Here is a 21,532-nt window from a genome sequence, read left to right on the forward strand (position 1 = left end):
AAGGGGGCAATTTTTTCCAATTGTTGAAAATCTTTCAACCCACTTTTAAATTTCTCTAGTGTCTCCTTTTTAACATTTTTCTTTCCTTAAAAAACCATAACATAGTCAGCGTAGACTTCCTTTTCAATCCTGATTCCAAAACTTGACCATGAGATGTCTGATCTTGAGCAAATTACTGACCTCAAATTACTGGTCTATAAAACACATAGTGTTATGTGCATTAAAGAAGGTAATGTATGTGAAATCCTTAAAAAGAATGTATTGAGGAAGCACACACTCAGCAAAAGGAAATGTGAATACCTGACTCACAGAGCTATTGCCAGGAGTAAAGGGCATTTATGTTCTGTCAATGGTATGTAGAGCACCATGACAGAATCTGGTGAAGAATAGGAGCTAAATGAATGGTAGCTATTATTATTAATAGTTAATGTGGAATCCCTCCAAACATGTCTACATTTCTTTTATTTATTTTCTTTCTTTTTTAAAAATGCTATTATTTTCCACATCTCAGTCTACTTTTGATCCCGAGTAGAATAGGTCTAGTCCCAGTACCAGATCAAGAGGTTAGAGATGGGTCAGAAAGCAAACCAGTATCAATAACTTGGCTGACGATGTCCATGGATAGGCCATTTGACATGTAGCTATAACTGTATGACCCACGCAGTTTAAACAGGAATGGAAGTTAACATGTCCATCTGGATCATTGCTTAGTTCTTCAAAAAATTATTCGGTGAGTATATGTAAATCAACACCAAAGAAAAGATTGATTTTCAATCTGTATTTATATATTATATAATAAAAGAGAGAAAGAGAGAGAGGGAAAGAGGAGTGAGCATATACACAATGGAATTCATTATTTACTTTCTTGGAAGAGATTGATTTCATACTTAATTTCACAGCTCTTTTAGAAATGCATATATAGGGGCACCTGGGTGGCTCAGTTGGTTAAGCATCCGACCTTGGCTTAGGTCATGATCTCGCGGTTCACGGGTTCGAGCCCTACATCGGGATCAGTGCTTACAGCTCAGAGCGGAGCCTGCTTCAGATTCTGTGTCTCCTTCTCTCTCTGCCCCTCGCCTGCTCACACTCTGTCTCTCTTGTTCAAAAATAAATAAACATTTTAAAAATTTAAAACAAAATAGAAATACATAAATAATTTTAAAAGTTGAAAATATATGGAATGAATATTTGACGCTTCACATTAGTTGATATACTAAGAAATTTTAACAAGACCAGAAGAATTTTGTTAATCATCTGTTATGTGCTACATAACTTTTTAGGCACAGTGTGGATTTCAACCAGGATATTGTACTAGACGTCAGTTCTAAGGGAGAATCAGATCACTTGGAACAATCTGGCTGTTCATGCTGGCTGCTCAATAGTGGAATGAAATTCTGATTTTTAAAAAAATTTTGACACATTTGCACAACAATATCTTATAGAACCTCAGTGCCTAGATATCTGATGGGAGTTTACAAGATTAAACAACGAATAAAAGGACGCTATACACACGTTCAGTAATTATTAGCTTTTGAAAGTGGAGCTGAAACGTACTCTAAGTGCGGAGGTTTAAAATTCCATTGAATGCAATGCAGGCACATTCTTACTTCTAAAAGCTGTACATGAGAACTGCAGGAGTCCAAACAATATTATGTATTATAGATATACGAACAAGTTTGTGAAACGTTTGCTAGCAAAGCAGACTCCATTCCCATGTGTCCTGTGTGGTCCTGGCTTCTGCAATTGCCACCAAATTTGGCAATCAATTGAATGAATCTGGATTAGAAGAATCTTAATCAAATGTGAAGGGTTTTTATACTCTTTTGTCCTTTTGCGCTGATGGTACATATTCAGTCCTGTCTCTTCAATAAAATCAACCTCTTAGAACGGAAAGCAGTAGTTATCATATTTTAGTGCACTTAAGGGTTACTTAGAGATCATGCTTAATCTTATTAAATAGATATTCTTGGCTCCCATCTCAGAGATTCTAATTCTGGAGGTCGGAAGTTGGCCTCAGCAATCCACATCACTTTAAAACACCCCAGATGATTCTTCTGATGTGAGTGGTTCACAGAACACACTTTGGGAGGTGCTGACATAAAGGATTAACTAGACCTTTCATTCTATGTATTTATTACACGACTCAAATACGCCTTATCCCTTATGTCATCATCCATCATTTACTTGGTCAAAATGTTTGATGTAAGAATGGATAATAGGCTGAATCTGATAAGCCATTTTTTTTATAAATAATAATTATGTATTATAGATATGTGGACAATTTTGTAAACCATACACCTTATTGGTAGAAATTTTTTGAATCCCTTTTACTTCTAAAAATTGCTTTTTTTCCTTTTGTAAATTTGGGGAGAGAAAACTATTTGTGACAACCAGTGATTTCCGAAAAGTTAAGAGTCACAAATTTTCTTACATCCTTCTATTTCACTAGAGGTCTTAGTGGATGGTTTCCAATTTCCTTCAGCGTGTCAACAACCTAGAAGGATATGATACTGAAGTAGCACATCTAAATGGACTTCAGCTCTAGTTTTAACACAGTATTTCTGCCTGGACTGACCGATTTCTCATATTTAGCCTTGATAAAGTGACAGACAATTCTTTATTAGATAAATTATTGATCTTAGAAAGTTAAGTACATGATATGTTTATTTAATAGAGCTGTTAACCAGAATATAGAAATTGTTAGAGTATCAGGCATACTGTATAAGAATATACTTCAGGGGCACCTGGGTGACTCGGTTGGTTGAGCGTTAGACTTAGGCTCAGGTCACGATCCCACAGTTTGTGGGTTCGAGCCCCGTGTCAGGCTCTGTGCTGACAGCTCGGAGCCTGGAGCCTGCTTCAGATTCTGTGTCTCCCTCTCTTTGCCCTCTCCCGTTCACACTCTGTCTGTGTCTCTGTCTCTCAAAAATAAATAAACATTAAAAAAAATTTTTTTAAATAGACTTCAATGCCCCCCTGTGTAAGTCATTAATAACTGTTGTAGATAAACTACCAAAAAATCTCAAAACTTAAAATAATATGGCAGCAATATTTATAACTAATCAAAAACATGGTTTCAATTCACAATCTCTACTGTTTAAATACCTGGCTTTTGCATAGCTTTTAGATACAATTTGTCAGCACAAAGATAACACTGAGATGATTATACTTTGGATGATCACTGTAGTATTTTTACGTCTTATAAGCAAATTTAAAGAAAGGCACAAGAATGTTTTACTAGAGTCACATAAGCCCACACAAATATGATGTGAATGTAAGCTTTGAAAAGTCAAACACTGAAAATTCTGACAGTCAAATATGATCTAGTATGCCCCAAATTTCTTAAGTTTCACTCACTAAAAGGGCATTAAATCTAAGACAGCAAATGAAAGTGGATAAGAAGTATGACAGATGTCTGTGTGGGAAGGAAGCAAAATATGGTTGAAAAGAGCTCTTTCCACAGAGTATTCTCAGTTCCATCATACATGCGACCTTGAAAAAGCCACTATATACGCAGTGGAACTGATTTTATTAAATATAGCAGAAGAAGGACTATTAAAAACTATTACACAGTTCAATTGAAGAATTATGTTTGGTTTGGATGAACCTCAGTATATGAAAAATATAAGAGAAATATTATATTAATACTGTTTATAATGATTTCTCTTATCACAATGTAATCTTTCAATGAATTTCAAACTATTGCATTTTATGTACAGCTTGATCTAAAGAATGCCTAATAAGTCAAGAAAATATATTTTTTATATAGTAAATATGTTTCATACAATTACTATTTCACAGCACTAATTTAATGTTTTTAGAAATGTCTTTTGTGCCTCTATCACTTTTCCATTTTCACAGCTTCTGGTTTCGTCTGTTTTCAGCTGTCACCTGCAGCTGGAAAACACCCACAACTAGACTGGCTAACTTGGGTGATTTCCTAGTCATTATTCCTATTTTTCTCAAATACATAGTAATCACCAGGTAGGTGCCAGGTACTCTGTTAGGCCCTGCAAAGAGGACGGAGCTTCTGATATGCAAACCACGATCTAATCGATTCTTCTAAAACAGATTTCAGTGACCTTTCCCCAGAATAGAGTCCAAATTCTAAAGCGTGGCTTATGAAACTCTTGATAATTTGATTCCACGCTTACTATCCAAATTTCCTGAGTTCCACACATGTCCGATAGAAACTAGCTGTGTCATAGCCATGGGGGCTTACCTACTGCTTCTCTATCATTCCAGTGTTACTACTGACTCCAACATTGGTTCTGTGATCTACCCATACTGCTTCAAGATTTGATTTTTCTGTAATACTCTGATTGAGTTGTCATCCTTAGGTGTTCCACAACACCCTGTGCCTTCTCACGACACCGTAACAACACTGGGACTCCTGCTTTGTCCATCTTAGATTACATTCTTTAAACCAAGGTTGCATATCTTATTCATCTCGGTAGACCCAGTGGCCGGCACTTAGCAGTTGCTCAATAAATGCTTAACTGCATATACTTTCTTCTCAGCAGGAACCAAGATTGCACTCTGCTTCCAAGGCTTACTACAGGCTCCAACTTCTCCATCAGCAGAGGGAGAGTCAAAATATTTAACAACTGGTACAGCTTAGGCACCAACCAATCACAGTAGATGTCGGCAGTAGCACTAGAGGCAAGTGGTCCTGGAGGCCCCTTGCTGGTCCAGGCACTGTTCCTTTGTTTGCTTATTTAGGGGATGGAATGGACTAGGAAATCCTAGAAATCAGTTCCAGGCAGCCTCAGTAGAAGGTGCAGCTTGGTGGGCTCATAAAAGCAACTGTTTAATTAACATGTATGGAAGCATTTCAAAGTGTAAACAATTGGACGGTTGTTCTGCTCCATACTGGCTGGACATCAGCGCTGTCCATAAGGCATCCCCCAAACACAGCTGTGCACTGCTCTCCCCTTCTTCAGCTTCCTATGGGTGCTCATTTTATCACTCGCATTGTCACTTTATTGCCTATTGCCTTATATGGTTAATTGATTGCATGTGGATAAGTTCTAGTTCTCAAACTAGATTGAAAGCTCCTGGAGGAGCTTATCTTCTTTCAATATTTACCTTTAAATAAATCATCCAAAAGTTATATAACCATGCTCCGTATCATTTCGTATTATTTGAAGTGCCTTATCAGAATAGATTTCATTATACTCTTGGCTCATTTTAGAGTTAATATCAAAATTATAGGAAGTTTCCTTATAGCAGTTATAGACAGACCACTGGACATCATTTATGCTCACTGTATCACTTAAAGTCTCTAATTTCTATGCACTTAGAACTCAAAACTGAAGAAAATTTTTAACTGTCTTGATGTCCGGACATGCTTGGTTATTAGATAAAGAATCACCTCTCTCTCAAATACACACACACCATTCCATCTTAATAAATAGAATTGTCTTGTACCTAGTTGTTTAAGCCAAAAGTCCCTTATTTCTTTTACAATGCCAAAACAATCCCTCAATAAAAACAAAAACATATCCATAATCTGATCACTTCTGGCCTCCCCTGCTAGCATCCTAAATCTGATCCTCCATCATCATTCACCTCGGGGGTCTCTGGGACCACCAAACTTAGCCTCTTTTTTTTTCACTCTTGCTGCACTCACCATCCCTCCTTCACCAAGGGAAGAGCAAGAGAGGGAGAGCATAAATGAGGTCCTACTATTTCCCAGAGGATTCCCAGTGTATTTTGAATGAAATCCAAACTCTTTTACCAAGACCCACTGCATTTAGAAAGAAATCCAGGGACACTTGGGTGGCTCAGTCAGTTGAGCATCTGACTATTGACTTCGGCTCAGGTCATGATCTCACTGATTCATGAGTTCAAGCCCCATGTAGGGGCTCTGTGCTGACAGTGAGGAGCCTGCTTGGGATTCTCTCTCTCTTTGCCCCTCCCTGGTTTGCGCACATACACATTCTCTCTCTCTCTCTCTCTCTCTCTCTCTCTCTCTCTCTCTCTCTCTCCCCCCCCCTTTCTCTCAAAATACATAAACTTTAAAAAAAAAAGAAGGAAAGTAATCCAAACCTCTGCCATGGTAGGGCTATGCCTGCCTCTCAGACCCCATTGGCATCTACCCTCTTCCTTGACGACTATGCTTCTGCCATGCTGTCTTTCTGTCCCTTGAATACCCCCGGCATGTTCTTACTTCAGCTAGGCAGCACACTCCCCCTCCCCCAACATATGTTTAAAGTTTGTCTCCCCACCACAAACTGTTATCATCATTCCGTCGCCAACATTTAGAAGAAGGCCCAGCTCAATAAATACTGGCCGATGAACAAACCATCTTTTGATTCAGCATAGCAGAAAAAACTAAAATGTTTTCACAATATCAGAAATCACTGTTCATGGTCTAAAAATCCTAGGAAAACTTATAGAATAACAAAAGGTTGATATAAACAAGATAAAATTCTTCATGGAAATTGGAAAAATTGTTCAAATAAATGAAACAAGAAAATAAAAATCTCTGAGCATAACTGATAAAAAAGTGAAGAATGTAATAGCTCAAAAATCAGCTAGGACAGGTAACCAAAGTAATGTTTGTGATGACGCAACAAATTTGTGGTTTTGTTCTTGGGACAAAGCAAAGTAATGTGATACAGCAAAGAAACTACAATTAAAAATACATGATCTCCGTGCAAGAAAAATAGAGAGTACACTTAGAGCAACATACAAATCTATAAATGATGCCATAATAAAAATACAAGCCAAGAAGAACATGAAATGATTTTGTTCATGTTGTTCTAGATTGCATTTTACCAAAGCATGGTCAATAAGCCATATCTCTGGAGCCTACTTGGATTCCTCATGGCTTTGCTGACTCATGTCCCAGATACAGCTATCCTGGAAACAAGGGCAAAGACTAGAAGGCATCTCTAAGAGCTTCTTTTTTTGTAGGTGAACTTGGAATATGTATACCAGTTATCTGCATAAGTGAAAATGAAAAGGAATGTGAGAGATGATGCAGTTTTCCCTTCTGCGATCAACAGGAAAAACTAGAACCATTATGCGGATTTATTCTGAATAAGAATTTTAAAACAGCTGAACTTTGTTCTGGATTCCTATCTGCTCCACATGCTTCCTCTGTAAGGAAATGTCAAAGTGTTAACTGATAACCACTGTATATTTAACCAAAGAAAATGAAAACACTAATTCAAAAAGTTATAGGTACTCCTATGTTTATCACAGCATTATTTAAAATATCCAATATATGAAAGCAACACAAGCATCCACTGGGAGATGAATGGATAAAGAAGATGTGAGAAATATACATACATAATGGAATATTACCCAACCATAGAAAAGGATGAGGTCTTGCCATTTGTGACAACATGGTAAGTGAAGTTAGACTGAGAAAGACAAATACCATATGATTTCACTTACATGTAGAATCTAAAAAAAATAAAAAATAAAAAAAAAACAGAACAAAAGACTAAACAAAAAAACAGAATCAGAACTCTAAACACAGAGAACACACTGCTGGTTGCCAGATGGGAAGGGGGTGAGGAGATGAGCAAAATGGGTAAAGGAGAGTAAAAGATACAGGCTTCAAGTTGTGAAATGAATAAGTAATGGAAACAAAAGGTATAGCACAGGAGATATAGTCAATGTATGGTGACAGTCGGTATACTTGTGGGGAGCATAGCATAACATAGAGTCGAATTGCTATATTGTACACCTGAAACTAATATAACATTGAGTGTCAGTTACATTGAAATTCACAAAAATTGAAAAGCTGAAAAAAAAAAAAACTAACTGTGATAATAATAGATCTTCAAGTCCTTTAAAGTCTAAAGTAAGAGGTAACCACATTTCAGAGGAAAACCCTAACATATGCTCGGGAGCTTTATATATTCATTAGGAAGGCAGTTACTTTCTCAGTGGATTTGGAATAAGGTCTCAAGGAGTATAATTCTCTCATGCCCCTAAAATTTGAGTGAAAGGAGGAATGCTTAAGAGTGTTGCGAATACTCACAACAAATGGACTGGAGTCCAGTCCAGCCCATTAGCTGCTGTTGGAGGTGGGAATCTGCCCAGAAGTTTTACCTACCTACTCTTTTGTCTCCCTGAAAATACCTGCCTGCTACTAGAGTCCTCACTGCACTAGAAAATTAAAAAGCAGAAATTGTAATTAGAGTCTGAAATGTATTTCCAAATTGCTTTTCAAATAATTAGAAAACTTACAGCACACCCAGGAAAGTTCATCACTCTCAAGGCAATCTTCTAAGATGAAATATTATCATATTTTACATCTTTGTTAATGGAATGGTAACTTATTAATATTTTAATGTATATCTTTACAAAATAGAAAAAGAGTAACTAAATTAATATTTAGTAATTGAAAAGTTAGCCATGGAATAATAATAGAAAAATTTAGTAAAAGTTTGAATACAGCCAGACCCCGATTTGTTTACCTACTGTCCATGGCCACTTTTGTTCTACAATAGCAGAAAGAAGTGGCCGTGACAGAGACCAGGTGGCCAGCAACGCCTACAATGTTCACTCGCTAGTTCTTTACAAAAAAAAAAAAAATGCTTGCTAATTCTGCTCTGGAATGTAAGCCTTAATTAGTATATGCGCTATGAAAATAACATATTATTTGTCCAGTTATAGAATTTAAAAAATTTTTGGCATAATAGCTGTTCATCTCTTTTACTATACCTTTAAAAAGTTGTTTTAAAACTTAAAAAATAGTCATAATGCCAAAATAATATTGAGTTTCATTTTCTTTCTTTTTTTTTTTGGTATAATTTCTGTGTTTTGCTATGTAACACATCTGGAAATTATTCTGGTCTGATTTCCTTTATCATTTTTATAAAAAACTTGCAAGCTTATACATAAGTGGAATTGCAAATATGGACATACAATAACATTGTTCAAGGAGAAATTATTTTTGGTTACTTACTTCCAACACAATTGCTGATATATTCCTCATTGCTATACTATCTATACAAATAAATGCCAGAATATTCAAAATTCTAAATAAAACTTACAGAAAAAATGAAGTATTAATTTACACAAAAAGCTGTTTTAGCATCTCAAATTTTACTTTTCCCCATAAGTTGATTTCTGATTATGAAAAAAAAAATTGGAAAATTTATTTATTTGAAACTTCTGGCCTAACAATACAATAAATTATATAAAACATTTCTAAGTTTATTTCCAAGAAAAAAGTGCCCAGTACCACTGTTTCTGTCTTGCTCCCCCAAAAAAGAACAAAATAAAAATATAAGTCAATCAGTTCTAAAGTTCTTAACAACTGTTTATCATTAATTGTGACAAACATGAATGATGGAAAGTGACTAAGGAACACATTTATCTACATGATTCAGAGAGTGACATCAGTCTTGTAGTACCCACTTAACATGAAAGAAAAGATGACACAGTTAAGTTCAGAAAACTTCAGCAAGATACAACCACATATTTAGTTTAAGTCACCCTTGGTATTAGAAATTAAATATTTTTTGGTTTTTGGTCCCACAGCCAAAGTGGAGAAATTCTGAGCAGAACATCACTTCCGAAGGTGGACAACAGGTGGATTTCAACCTCTGCTACAACTTTCTAAGTCACAGCAATCATTATACGCTCCCATCTAGAAAATCTCTGACAGAAGAGTTTATTCAATAATCAGCAGGTTATAAGAATGTTATTTAATTCAGAGAAATCAGATTGTAATACATTTTTAAAGTCAACTCCCATTTTTCAGAACCTATCTATATTAATAGGAATAGAAGGATTTCAACCAGGGGATGATCTTTCTTGCTGGTGATTATGTCTTCCTCTTAAAACATTTTTCATTGTCTTCTGAACTCTGAAGTTTTGAGTGAATTTCTCATTCCAGCCCTTGGACCTCAAAACCATGTTGACACGTGCTCGTGTTTACCTATATTTAATTTTTAAAGCACCTTTAACTTATTTTAATGCATTACATTTTTCTTAATGATGTTTAAAAGGTGAAAAATGGAATACACTTAGGTAACAAAAATATTGAAGGAATTATTAACTAACATTTGTAAGAATGGTCTACATTCTAAGTTAATAAAAAATATTCATAGAAATTACCTTTTAAACAAGACGGTTACTTCTCAGGGAATATATTTACATATTGCAACAAAGCAAGCATGCAGAGTTACTAAAAAGTTACCAAAAAAGTTTACCTTTTCTGACACCTCAGTTCAGAAATTGCACTAGAAGTGGCCGATCAGAAATCTGGAGTGACTCTCCTGGTGGATGGGGATAATTTAAGCCTTAACCCCAGAAGGAGAAACCTCAGCTGTGTGGTTGTTCAGGCAGGTGTTCTCCCCTCCCCCATGGGATTGCCAAACTCCCCGCCTTTCAAGTTAATTCTCTTGCCTGGTGACTTCCATTCCCATTCCAGAAGCACTGTCCTCTTTTTCACTACAGTGCTGACAGACTTTCTTTTCACTTCTGCTAATTGCACACACTGCCTCTGCAGGTTGTTTGTATTGGTAAGTTCTCAGTTTCTGTTTCAGTTTCACTGTGGTCTGACAGACTCAATGCTAGGAAATTATGAAATTCATCCAGATCAGAGTAAAGGCCAAAGAGTGCCTCAGACCCTCACCTACTTGTTATTCTCACCCCTGGAAATATCAGGTACACAAACTAAATATGAGTCCAACCCCTCTGTTTCTCTTACTCAGAAATCCTACACATCTTAGTCTCATGGTTTCGCTCTGAAATAAATAACTTGCAATAAGGTCAAATTCCTGGGCCTGGCAGATCAAAGATCAACTTTATTCTCCAGCAAATTTGAAAATCAAAAGATTTCAGAAAGAGATTTTAGCCCCCCCCCATTCACAATAAACCTTTGTGACCATTTTAAGGAACATATCATGACAATGAATTACTAAAATCTGAAAGTCACTTAGATATTTGCTCAACTTTTAAGCCTCTGCACAAAATATTATTATCGTAATCAGGACAGTGTTTAAAGGCCTTTCCACTGAGGTTAGTCAAATATTGGAAGAAAAACACTTTTATGAGCTGCACCTGGGAGTCGATGTTAGCATATGCTTAAAAAATGCCCTGTGACCTCATGGAAAATGAACCATACATGAATATATAAACAGGCAAAAGAATTTGACACCCTGAATGTAAGTGTCATGAGGCTACAAGTCACTCTATAATGAAATACATGTTCAGCCTGGGACAGAGTTTCAAATTAAAAAGACAACATCGTTGCTTATTCCAAATATCAATTCACAGCTAAAGCCAACTCAGGAGGAACAGACATGTGACACCGCATGGCTCCAAGAGGAAACAACAGCATGCCGCTGAACCCGAGGCAGTTGGGTAGTTTGGTCACATTGGGTTTATTCTGTCTACTTCCTTCTAGGAAGCTTAGAGGTTGACCAATGAGGTCCACTGTTGATTCTTATGGCACCACCCTCCCCTCCTTCTCGTTTGTGGCTTAGAACTTACCCACACCCCAAGTTCTTGGGTGTCCTCGCTGTTACAGCCATAGTAGTCTGGGGTTCTGTCCAACTCCTGCATGTGTCCGTGTACTCTTACGCTCTTATCCGCATGACAAGACGGGCAGAGAGCTGCATTACCCATCTCACTCCTACAGTTCCTGCCGTCCCTGGGCCCGTGCTTGCCCTCTCTGCTCTGTCCAGGGCTCCCTGGGGGACACTAATGCGGACAATTCATCCAGACGATCTTTGGCTCCTCCGCTCAAGTCCCCTAAACGCCCCTCACCAGTTCTCCCCATCTGCTGGCTTGCTGGTGTGAGAGAGAACTCAAAACCCCAGCAACTGCAGGCTGCATTCGGTGACCATTTCCAATTCAGGCTCTGCCAGTCTATTTTTACACCTACCAGGCCAGCTATGCATGTCAATGGAGTGAGGGGGGTGAGGCCAAGAGAGAGCAGGGGAGGGGGCGGTGTTGTTTTGTTTTTCACCATGTGAGCAGCCTGCTCTACACATGGACTTAAGTTCCTGCTGTGTAAAATGTCTCTACATATGAGAATTTTTGCATTACTCAGTGAATGCCTCTGAATCCTTTGATTTTCCCCCTCCGTCTTTCTACTTACACAGAACACCAAATCTGCTAATGAGTCCGCTTCACCCACATAATAGATAGAAATTATTTTTGTAATTGTTTAAACCAAGAGGCGAGCACTCAACTGACATACATCGTCTTTCTCATGATCTTTTACAGAAAATAACTGGTTGTCCTTGCAGCATTTAAAATTCATCGGAAACACAGCAATCAAAATGAGTCATTTTACCTTGGTCTGGATGTTTTGAATTTTACAAAGTATCTACAGTTTTCCATTATTCATGATTGTGCTATGGTAGAGCAAACATTTTGCTTTACGTACAAGTTTAACTTTTAATATTCTGAAAATGTTTCCTCCAGCTTTATAAAAGAATAATTGAGAACGGCTTTTAAAAACATACATACTATCTTTGAAACCACATTACAGATCTTTGAAAGAAATTGTTTCCCACGGAGATGAGAGCACAGTAGATTTATGACGCCAATTGTGACATACATCAAGACTTTGTTATTGACTATTATTGATGAAACTTTATTCCTCCCCTTACCCCCCATTAGGGTTTTCTCTAAAACTTTATATATGTCATTGCTTTACTATTAGTCCTATCCTTGTTATTTGCTTTCTTTTCTCATATCTTCTAAACAGGTTTTAAACTACTCAATGGCAGGATAAAGATTTAGATGTTTGTTATCACCCATCCACATTATGTATTAAATAATGTTAAAGAAATCTACTGAATTGAAAGCAATCATTTGGGGAACACAGGATGTGGAAGATATTTAGACATCAACCACATTTCATTTGATAGGATAAAATTCACCTTTCTGATTTGCCATTTTCTAAAAACTAAAAATGCCCGTCACTATTATTATTTATTTAAATTAAAAACAGCATTCCTCAAATAGTCTTATCACTCTATATTGCTGTCCAAAGCCCTAACAAACTCAAATCCAAGAATGGTATTTTTGGATTGTTGATTCTTACAGCCCCATGCTGGTTTGTTTGTTTTACCAATCCTCTTTGAATAGCTCTTTATCCCAGAGCTTAAGAACCTAGTGTATACTATTTACTATAAGGATCCTACCCTTACATTCCAATTTCTGAGAGGCACTGACAGTATTCAGTGAAATTATTTTTATCTTTCAGCTACAGATGATAGCATATTTTAAAAGTTTTTTTAAAAAATATTGACTGAACCAATAATATTATGATAAAAATGGAGGGGGCATATTTTCTCCATTCATGTTAAAGACAAGCATAACCCAAACATTTTAAATGATAAAGGTTTAATGGGGTTCAAGGAGTGCACTTGCTGTGATCAGCACCGAATGATGTATGGAAGTGTTGAATCAGTATATTGTACACCTGAAACTAACATTATGCTCTATGTTAACTAACTGGAATTTAGATAACAACTTAAGAAAAGGGGGGGGGGGGGATGTGACAGGTGTAGGTGAAAGTATTCATAAAGATGAAGCTTCAGTATCAGTAACAAGATCAGACTGGTAGCTGAGATGTACCAGGCAAAACCTTTTGTGTTGCTCATGTTATTTTTAAATAAACTAATGGTTTATCACAATACAGTAATTCCTCATTAAATGCCACACATGCTTGAACAGTGTACTGTAGAAATTAAATAAGAAATGATGTTTAATCAGGTGTTTAGCAACTCTCCTAAAAAGATGGGTTTTAAAATTTCCTATCTTCTCTAAGGTGCTGAGAGCCTTACAGGGCCTTACAAAGTCTTAAAACAGGTGCTTCTTCTTGAATATACATGAACGATCTTATTCAGATTATGAACCAAGATTTGGCTAGCTGTTAAAAGAGGTACAGTTTTTTTTTCTCTCTTTCAGAATCAGTTAGTCGAGTGTTTTTAAAACCTAAAAATTTAATATTCAACTTTCTTTTAATAGAGATCATGCAACTTAAAACCTGGAGGCAAATCCTAAAAATTCTCTCTAGCCTCATTCCTTCATTCTAGAGCTTAGATCTGAATCCCTGTACTTACACATGTGAGAGGAATATTTAACCACTCCAGCTTAGGGAAATATGTCCCTAGGTGCTTGATAAATAATTTTGTAGTGCTTTAACAGCATGAATCATTTCCTGGAATCTTTCCGTCTTGTTAATACATTACCCATTCTACCACTATGCCCTCAAGTGGCTTCTGCCTCAGCCAAGCGTACATCCCCCTTTCTCCACCAGTCCCTGTTCATCGTCTCTTTCAAAGCACATCTTACAATCACTTTTTCCTACAAGCCTTAATTACACTTATATTAGTCCCTTAATTTGTTCTATCTTTTTTAATGAAGGTGGGACTACTATCAGCTATTTGCTTTTTTTACAGAATATGCCTTGTCTCTCTCCTTGACCTCACCGATGTAAAATGCACACGGCAGTATTAAATGCTTGTTAAGTAAATGAATAAAAGGCAGCCACCGATAGGAGGGCAATTGATTTTTTTCAATATTTAACTGCACTGTGCTAACCTTCTTACACTTTAATGGTAACAGATTTAATAATTTTAAACATTTTTAAGTGTGACAAATCTTTGATTTCATTTCCACATTTACAATAAACACTCTGATTAGCCTTTAAAAAATATTAACATTGTTTAGGGTAAATTTTCCTAGAAAATAATTTGTAGTGTTTTGTTTCAAAAGAAAAAAAAATGTTGTAAAGTATACTAAGAACATAAACCAGAAAAGAAACATGTTAACAACTCTTACAAAATAATTTTCCTAAACATCTACCAATTAGTTTTCTACCCTTCTCTCTTTCCTTCATCCCAGGGAAATCTTCCCTTCCTTTCCCAATAGAAAAATGTTCTGCTTGCTGAATAGAATAACACCTACCCTCCTTATCATTAGGGATCCAAGGTGGCGACAAAGTCCCACTACTAAAGTTTACTGCCTAAACGAGTATGGGAAAAGGAAAGGCAAATATAAACTGCTGGTGCTCCTGTGATTGCTAAAATTTTCCATTTTCTGGCCAAACAGACTTCATTATTTTTTTTTTAAAAATTACTTAATGTTTTTGTGGGGGGGGTGGGTAGGAATCAGAGCACAAGCGGGGGATGGGCACAGAGAGAGGGAGACACAGAATGCAAAGCAGGCTCCAGGGTCTGAGCTACCAGCACAGAGCCCGACGCTGGGCCCGAACCCATGAGCCGCGAGATCATGACCTGAGCCGAAGTCGGTGCTTAACTGACGCCCACCTAGACGCCCCTGGCCAAACAGATTTAAATTATCAATCTGGAAGCTATCGAAGTGTGAAAAATAGAACTTTCAAATGAACAACTTCATACTACTCGTGATTACCCCAGACTTTGCCCATGGTGGTTTCTACGTAATCAAAAACAAGGGTGAGAGGAGTTTGCAGAAGAGAGCATTATTTTAGAAGTTAAAACACTGCTAGTTCCATTTCCTAGTGGCAAACTAAGATTGGCTGCTGGGCAGACTTGTAACAAAACCTTGATGAGGTGACAACCCATATACCTAACATTTTGCCAATCAGAAGGCAAAGTTAGCAAATACTGTGTACTACCCATGCCTTACTAATGTACCCGTAGACTGTTGGGATCTCTGTGGACATCTGACAAGGGATATGCTTTCTGCCAGGGCAGAACAATGTCACCACTGTTTCTCAAAAATGCTTCAAAGTCATTAGGGCAAATTACTCAGAAAGCAAATATTTGCATGTTTGGCCACACTTAGAGCAGGATACTTGCATTTGGTACATGATTTAGAAAGTGAAATTCAAAGTCCCCATGACGTGACATAGTTTCAATATCCTTCTTAAATTTCCAGGGACTTTTACTGTTATTATTTCATCTGTATTGCTGTTTCAAATCCATCAGGAGAAAAGCGATTAAGGACGGAGAACAAAAGCCAGCTTCTCAACTGCAATCTTCTGAAAGTAGCTGTTAAAGTCCCTATGACAGCAAAGCAGTTTTGACCACTGCAGTTTTATAAAGTTCACCTTTTAAATAGGAAGCAGTGATTATAGAATCATCAGAAAACTAACCCTTTGGAGAAGAAATAACTTTATCAGTTCTCGAATTTAACCTAAAGAGTTTGATCACAGCTCCTGCAGAGGAATGAAAAGACCTCTTAGCTACGAAAAACTAATCCCAGATTTTGGTTCGATCACTAATTTCCCTGCATGGATTTATCAAATCTGAGCTTTAGTTTTCTTTTTTAAAATGAGGAGGTCAGACTCCATCCCTTCCAGCTTTGGAGTTCTTCAGTTCCATGCAACCTTACTTGTTTACATTTGAAAATACATCTAACAAGAGGGGAGTTGACGCTGCCCATCTCTTTAGTTAGCTGGCATGAGAGAGAAAGATAAGAACAACTCAGTATCTTGCATCACAGGTCCCTGGTTCTACGAGCTATCTGCATTCAGTGGCATTTCCGTGGGACACTCACAAGGGAAGCTGAAAGGAACATTGTGTGAAACACGACAAACTGTTGGTATCTAGGAGCTCTTTTGCAAGGTGAAGACCCTTTTGCTCTTGCTCCATCTTCCCTGAAAATTAGTTCCAATGAAAAACGGGAAACATTTTGGACACCTCACCCTGCCGGTTTTCTACATCTCACAAGAGTAAAACAGCTTTCACCTGGAAATGGTCTCGGTCTGGAAAACTGATGTTGTAGGACAGCTTTATAGGATTTTGTAGCACAATGTTTTTGCAAATCAGCTGCATAAAATAGAAAGGATTTTATTCTCCTTCATATATGTCAATTGATTTGTTCTTAAAGGGCAAGTGCTATCAATATTAAAAATACTGAAAAACGTATCTTGCCAGGAGTCTTGAAAGTAGCAAATCTGAAAGAATGTTTCACTCAGAATTATGGAATTTAATTTTTTCTCTCTTCCAAGTGGTAAGGGTTATGCAAGGATATGTATCACAGAAATGAAAAAAGCAAAGTGCAGTCTCTTAATCTAAACTATCATTGCAGCATAAAAGTCCTAACATGATAGTTACCACTTTGATTGCATTTTGCAGATCATTAGTATGTAAGAGTTATCCTGAATTTAGAAAACTGTTCAGATTACAATCCACCTCCCCCGGTTCTCCCCACCAACAGCTTTTTCCTTTTTTAAACCATGCTAGCTGTAATTCAAAACTGATTGTTTTGGTCAAATGTATTTATCTGATTAAACTAATATTTCATTACTCCTATTGTGTGCAGAATTCTCCATGTCCAATCACGTGAAACCAGGGACAAATTCCCCTAACTTTGAGAATCACTGACCTGTGGAAATAAAACTAGAACATTCCGTGCAACACAGGAGATAGCACGTTATTTTCTCCTCTGTTTGGGTGCATTCAATATAATTTCTTTAGCTAAAAGTTAAACATGTAACTATTTTTACCAGTTGGATCTGTTATATAATTGATCAATCAGGAAAACTGTTGCATAATTTATAGATCTACACAGATTCTCCATATTAACATGTGGCATAACTTTTCTAATTGAGGTCAGGATAAATGAGTTTTACTGTTTATGCTGTCCACAAATTAATCAAAATGAATATTGCCAAGCTATTTATGTGCCCACAAACATCAATTAACCAATTTAATTTTACATTCCTCCCAGCTATTATTTTCATTCCAAACTGCTGCCTCTTGACTCCTAGTACATAAAGGAGGACATTCTTTAGTAAACAGTGCTAACAACTTAAGAAGTTTTCTAAAGGCTACTCCACACAATGCCCAACACAAAGTGGGCACTCAATAAGTGTCGGTAACTGACATTAAAGACACTATGAGCCAAGAAGTGTAGGGTGTCCAAAGCAAGCCTAAAGGGCCACGTGACTAGTTCGTGACGTGCTGTCATATTGGACAGCATTTTGAAACACAACATAAAACAATTTAGCCATTGTGCACTCCTACTTTTTCTGAAGAAAAATACATATTCACATAATACTCAGAAAATGGATAACTACTAACGCAGGGGCTCTCCCAAGGCTTTATTTGTAGAAAGAGTCAAGGATGAAAATAAAAAAGCAGGAAGGGGGCTCCATTGCAATCAGGCTTTAATAGTTACTTTCTGAAACCTAAGTCAGTATTTTAGTTTATTAACATTTCTTGTAAGTTTCCATCTGTAAACTAGGGAGACAGTGGATAGAGGTAATCTGAAAAGGACTCTGTTAAGGGGATTTTAAGATGAATGAATGGTGCACAGCACAAGTGTTGATCACTGAATGGGGTAAAGTCTAGTGCCTAGAGGAACAATGTTCTTAGAGGATGTAACTCTTCACAAGCTGACCGGTTATGCTCTATATGATGCATGCCACAGTTGTCTAGACCTATCTATGAAAATGGTCTCTCACATGCTATGGTAGTTAGACACCATGCTTGATCATTAATTAGAACAAGATAAACGGGAGTGCTATCCTAACAAGAATTTATAATCAACCTCTCCAAATAATGTCTTACTACTGTTAAGTATATAAGAAACCCCACCACTAAGCTCAAATAAATTTTCCATGGCTGAGATTAGCAAATAAAAGTTCATTTATCCTTTCCATATCTCTCAAGTCTCATTTCACTTACTATATGGACAGTTTTCCTTTGATGGTTCACAGGCATTATTTTACATACACATATTCTCAATTAGAGAACCCTAGAGGTTCTAGAGAAATAGCAACTTTTCATAAATTTTTTTGGGTTATGACATGCAATATGAAGGCTTAAATGTTTTGATACGTTTGCCATTACTGAAAAAGTCTCTTCAATTTAAAGCAGAGCCCAGTTCAATGTAATCATACACTCAAATGTTTTAATCTATTTCTCTCAAAGTATTTTAAAATAGTAATTTCCCAACAAAATAAATGCACATGCACACGCAAACACACACACACACACACACACACACACACACACACACATACACACGTGCACATACACTCTTTGAAATTAGACAGGAGACATAGACATTTAAAATACACTGCCAGGCTATAGCCAGGAACTGATCAATTAAGAACAAACTCAAGTTCAAACTAAATTTTTAATATTAGTTCAAACTGGAGCAGATTTAAGTATTTATCAAAATTACCAATTAAACCTGACTTGTTATGAGGATGGTAACTGATTTCCTTATACTATACATTAAAATACTAAGTCAAGAAGTTTCAGTGATTATAAAATACATTATTATTAATTTTTTTAAATTACATGTTGAGTATGCATTTAATCAAGAATTAAATTAACAATTACAGGATGATGGACTAAATTCAATTTATTTCAAAGGCTGAGAAAACTTAGAGCACCAAAAAGAATCTGAATTTCATTGTCCAACTGATATTTAATTTGGGTTCCATTTCAAGATCTCTCTTGAGCAAACTTATTCCATGTACCTTAAAGTATAAATAATAGTTTATAATCCTTTACCTACTATTCATACTAGAATAAATATCTTGATTATATATCATTTGTTCCCCTGGATAATGGGAAATTTGGGGGTAAAGTTTTTAAATATCCTATTTTTTTTGGAAGAGAGAATAATTTTATAGGCAATCAAAACCCTGGGAAAACTAAAAATAAAAATATTATAAAATCAATATCATTAATTCAATTCTCCTAAAACTGTGCCATTGTGGTCTAATGTCCTCTGAGCTACAATGTTGTTGGCCATATGTCGTTAAGGAACAAACACTGGGCAGAGCACTGCCAGTCACCAATCTGAACTTCAGTATTCCAATCTGTATAATAATGAGCTACAGCAAATAGACTCTTCTGTTAATATTTGTATGTGTTAAATCTTTAGAGTCATAAGTTTATAAATCATCCTATGAGGTCAGCATATAATTTACCTACTCTTCAGGACAATAAGAAAGAAATAAAAGAGGGAAGAAGGGAGGGAGGGAAGGAAGGAAGGAAGGAAGGAAAGATTGTAAATATAAGAAAATGCAGATCTGTCTCTCAAACCTAAGAAGAGTTTTTGCTTTAAGAGTACTTATTAAAAATATTTCTAATAAAAATGTTTTTCCTTTCTATTGGCTCTTTAGAGCTAGTATTTAAATATTCTCGGGGCTTTCCTAGGTCAATAAAGAATCTCTCCCCTAAGTATGTGTTCTCCTCAAACCTGTTCCTGGCCCTGCCTCCTCTGGCTCAACTGACCAGCACCCGATACTCTCTGCTGCTCAGGCTAGAAATGCTGATGTTTCTGACATTCCTTTTCCCATACATTTAGGTCTAAAGAGTCTGCATTTTTCCATCTCTTAGTCACTATTTTAGGTCAGGAATTCATCATTTCCTGACTGAATTACTAGAACTCTCCCCTGAATATTTTTCTGCTTCTGGCCTTGCTCTATTCCAAATCCATTTCCCACACAATAGCTGGAGTGAGCTTTCTGAAGCTCACAGCTGTTCAGGGCACTTCCTATAATTTCCACGATAAAAGACAAAACCTTTAATGTGCTCTACAGAGTCCCGAATGATGTGGCCCCGCTCCCCTATCTTATCTTTGCCTTTTCTCTTGTAATTTCTTTTGGACTTTTATAAACAAGGAATCCTCCACGCGTATCACCTCCCTCCCTCCCACTGTATTTACAAGACTTCTCTTGGAACCCTCCCTGCCTGGCCAACAGAAGACTGAGGGCCTGTTGTGAACACAGAGTCATCACAGCGATAGCTACCCTGCACTGTAATCATCTTTTTACATGCTTGTCTTCCTCACTAGACTATGAGCTCATGGTGGACAGACACTATATTTTATTTGTCTGTTTGTTCCTAGGACTTCTGACAATGTCTCTAATAGAGCAGACACTCATAATTGATTACTGAATACATAAACAATAAAAAAATCTTTCTTGACACATTTAAAATACAATTGGTTTTCACAAACATTCATTTCATTTATCCCATAAATATTTATTTGGCACTCTATGCCAGGCTGGAACATGTCATTTAAATAAAAAGAGGCAAATGGGCAGTATTTCTGATGTACACATACATTCTTCAGTAAATCTCTGGGAATGGCAATCTGTAGCAATCTATTCAATTGCCAGTAAATGCTCCTTTGTTTGTTCGCATTACCATTCTGTCAGCTCTTGTTAGATTATTTTTTCAGATGTTTGATTTTGTCATGAAGTGGTCGAGGCACTGAACCTACTGGTAATCATTTGAATATAAGCAGGAATGAAAAGAGGAACAATTATGCAAATGGCTATAAGAGCAATAGTGGCCACAAACCAGAAGATGGTTTATTAAGTAAGGATAAGACTATTAATCACACTGGATATTCCAGCCATGCCTAAAGCCTATGCAGAGTAATCACTGTTGATGCCAGAGAAACACTCCAGTTGTTCTCTAGAGGGACAAATAGATTACTCTTACAATGAATGTCTATCACACACACATACACACCACCCCCCTCCCCCCGATTACTCCATGGCTTGGCCATCGTGGGCCTCTAAGGTATTATATGCCCTGGAAACCCCTATTCATCCCATTCTTTCCACCCATAGAGTTGC

General features: G+C 36.8%; 1 protein-coding gene across 11 annotated transcripts in view; it reads right to left on the reverse strand.

Moving 5' to 3' along the window:
- ANK2 (ankyrin 2) overlaps nucleotides 1–21,532 on the reverse strand; it is a 273,390-nt gene that overhangs the window by 233,770 nt on the left and 18,088 nt on the right. For 2 of the 11 annotated variants that reach the window (XM_047855596.1, XM_047855597.1), the window contains exon 1: nucleotides 11,467–11,601. The exons of the other annotated variants lie outside the window; for them this stretch is intronic. In XM_047855596.1, the coding sequence (XP_047711552.1) occupies nucleotides 11,467–11,601 (135 nt within the window). Of the gene's footprint in view, nucleotides 1–11,466; nucleotides 11,602–21,532 lie in introns of those variants that run through there. 11 annotated transcript variants of the gene reach the window in all.

The sequence above is a fragment of the Prionailurus viverrinus genome, chromosome B1 (assembly GCF_022837055.1).
Source record: "Prionailurus viverrinus isolate Anna chromosome B1, UM_Priviv_1.0, whole genome shotgun sequence".
NCBI classification, from domain to species: Eukaryota; Metazoa; Chordata; class Mammalia; order Carnivora; family Felidae; genus Prionailurus; species Prionailurus viverrinus.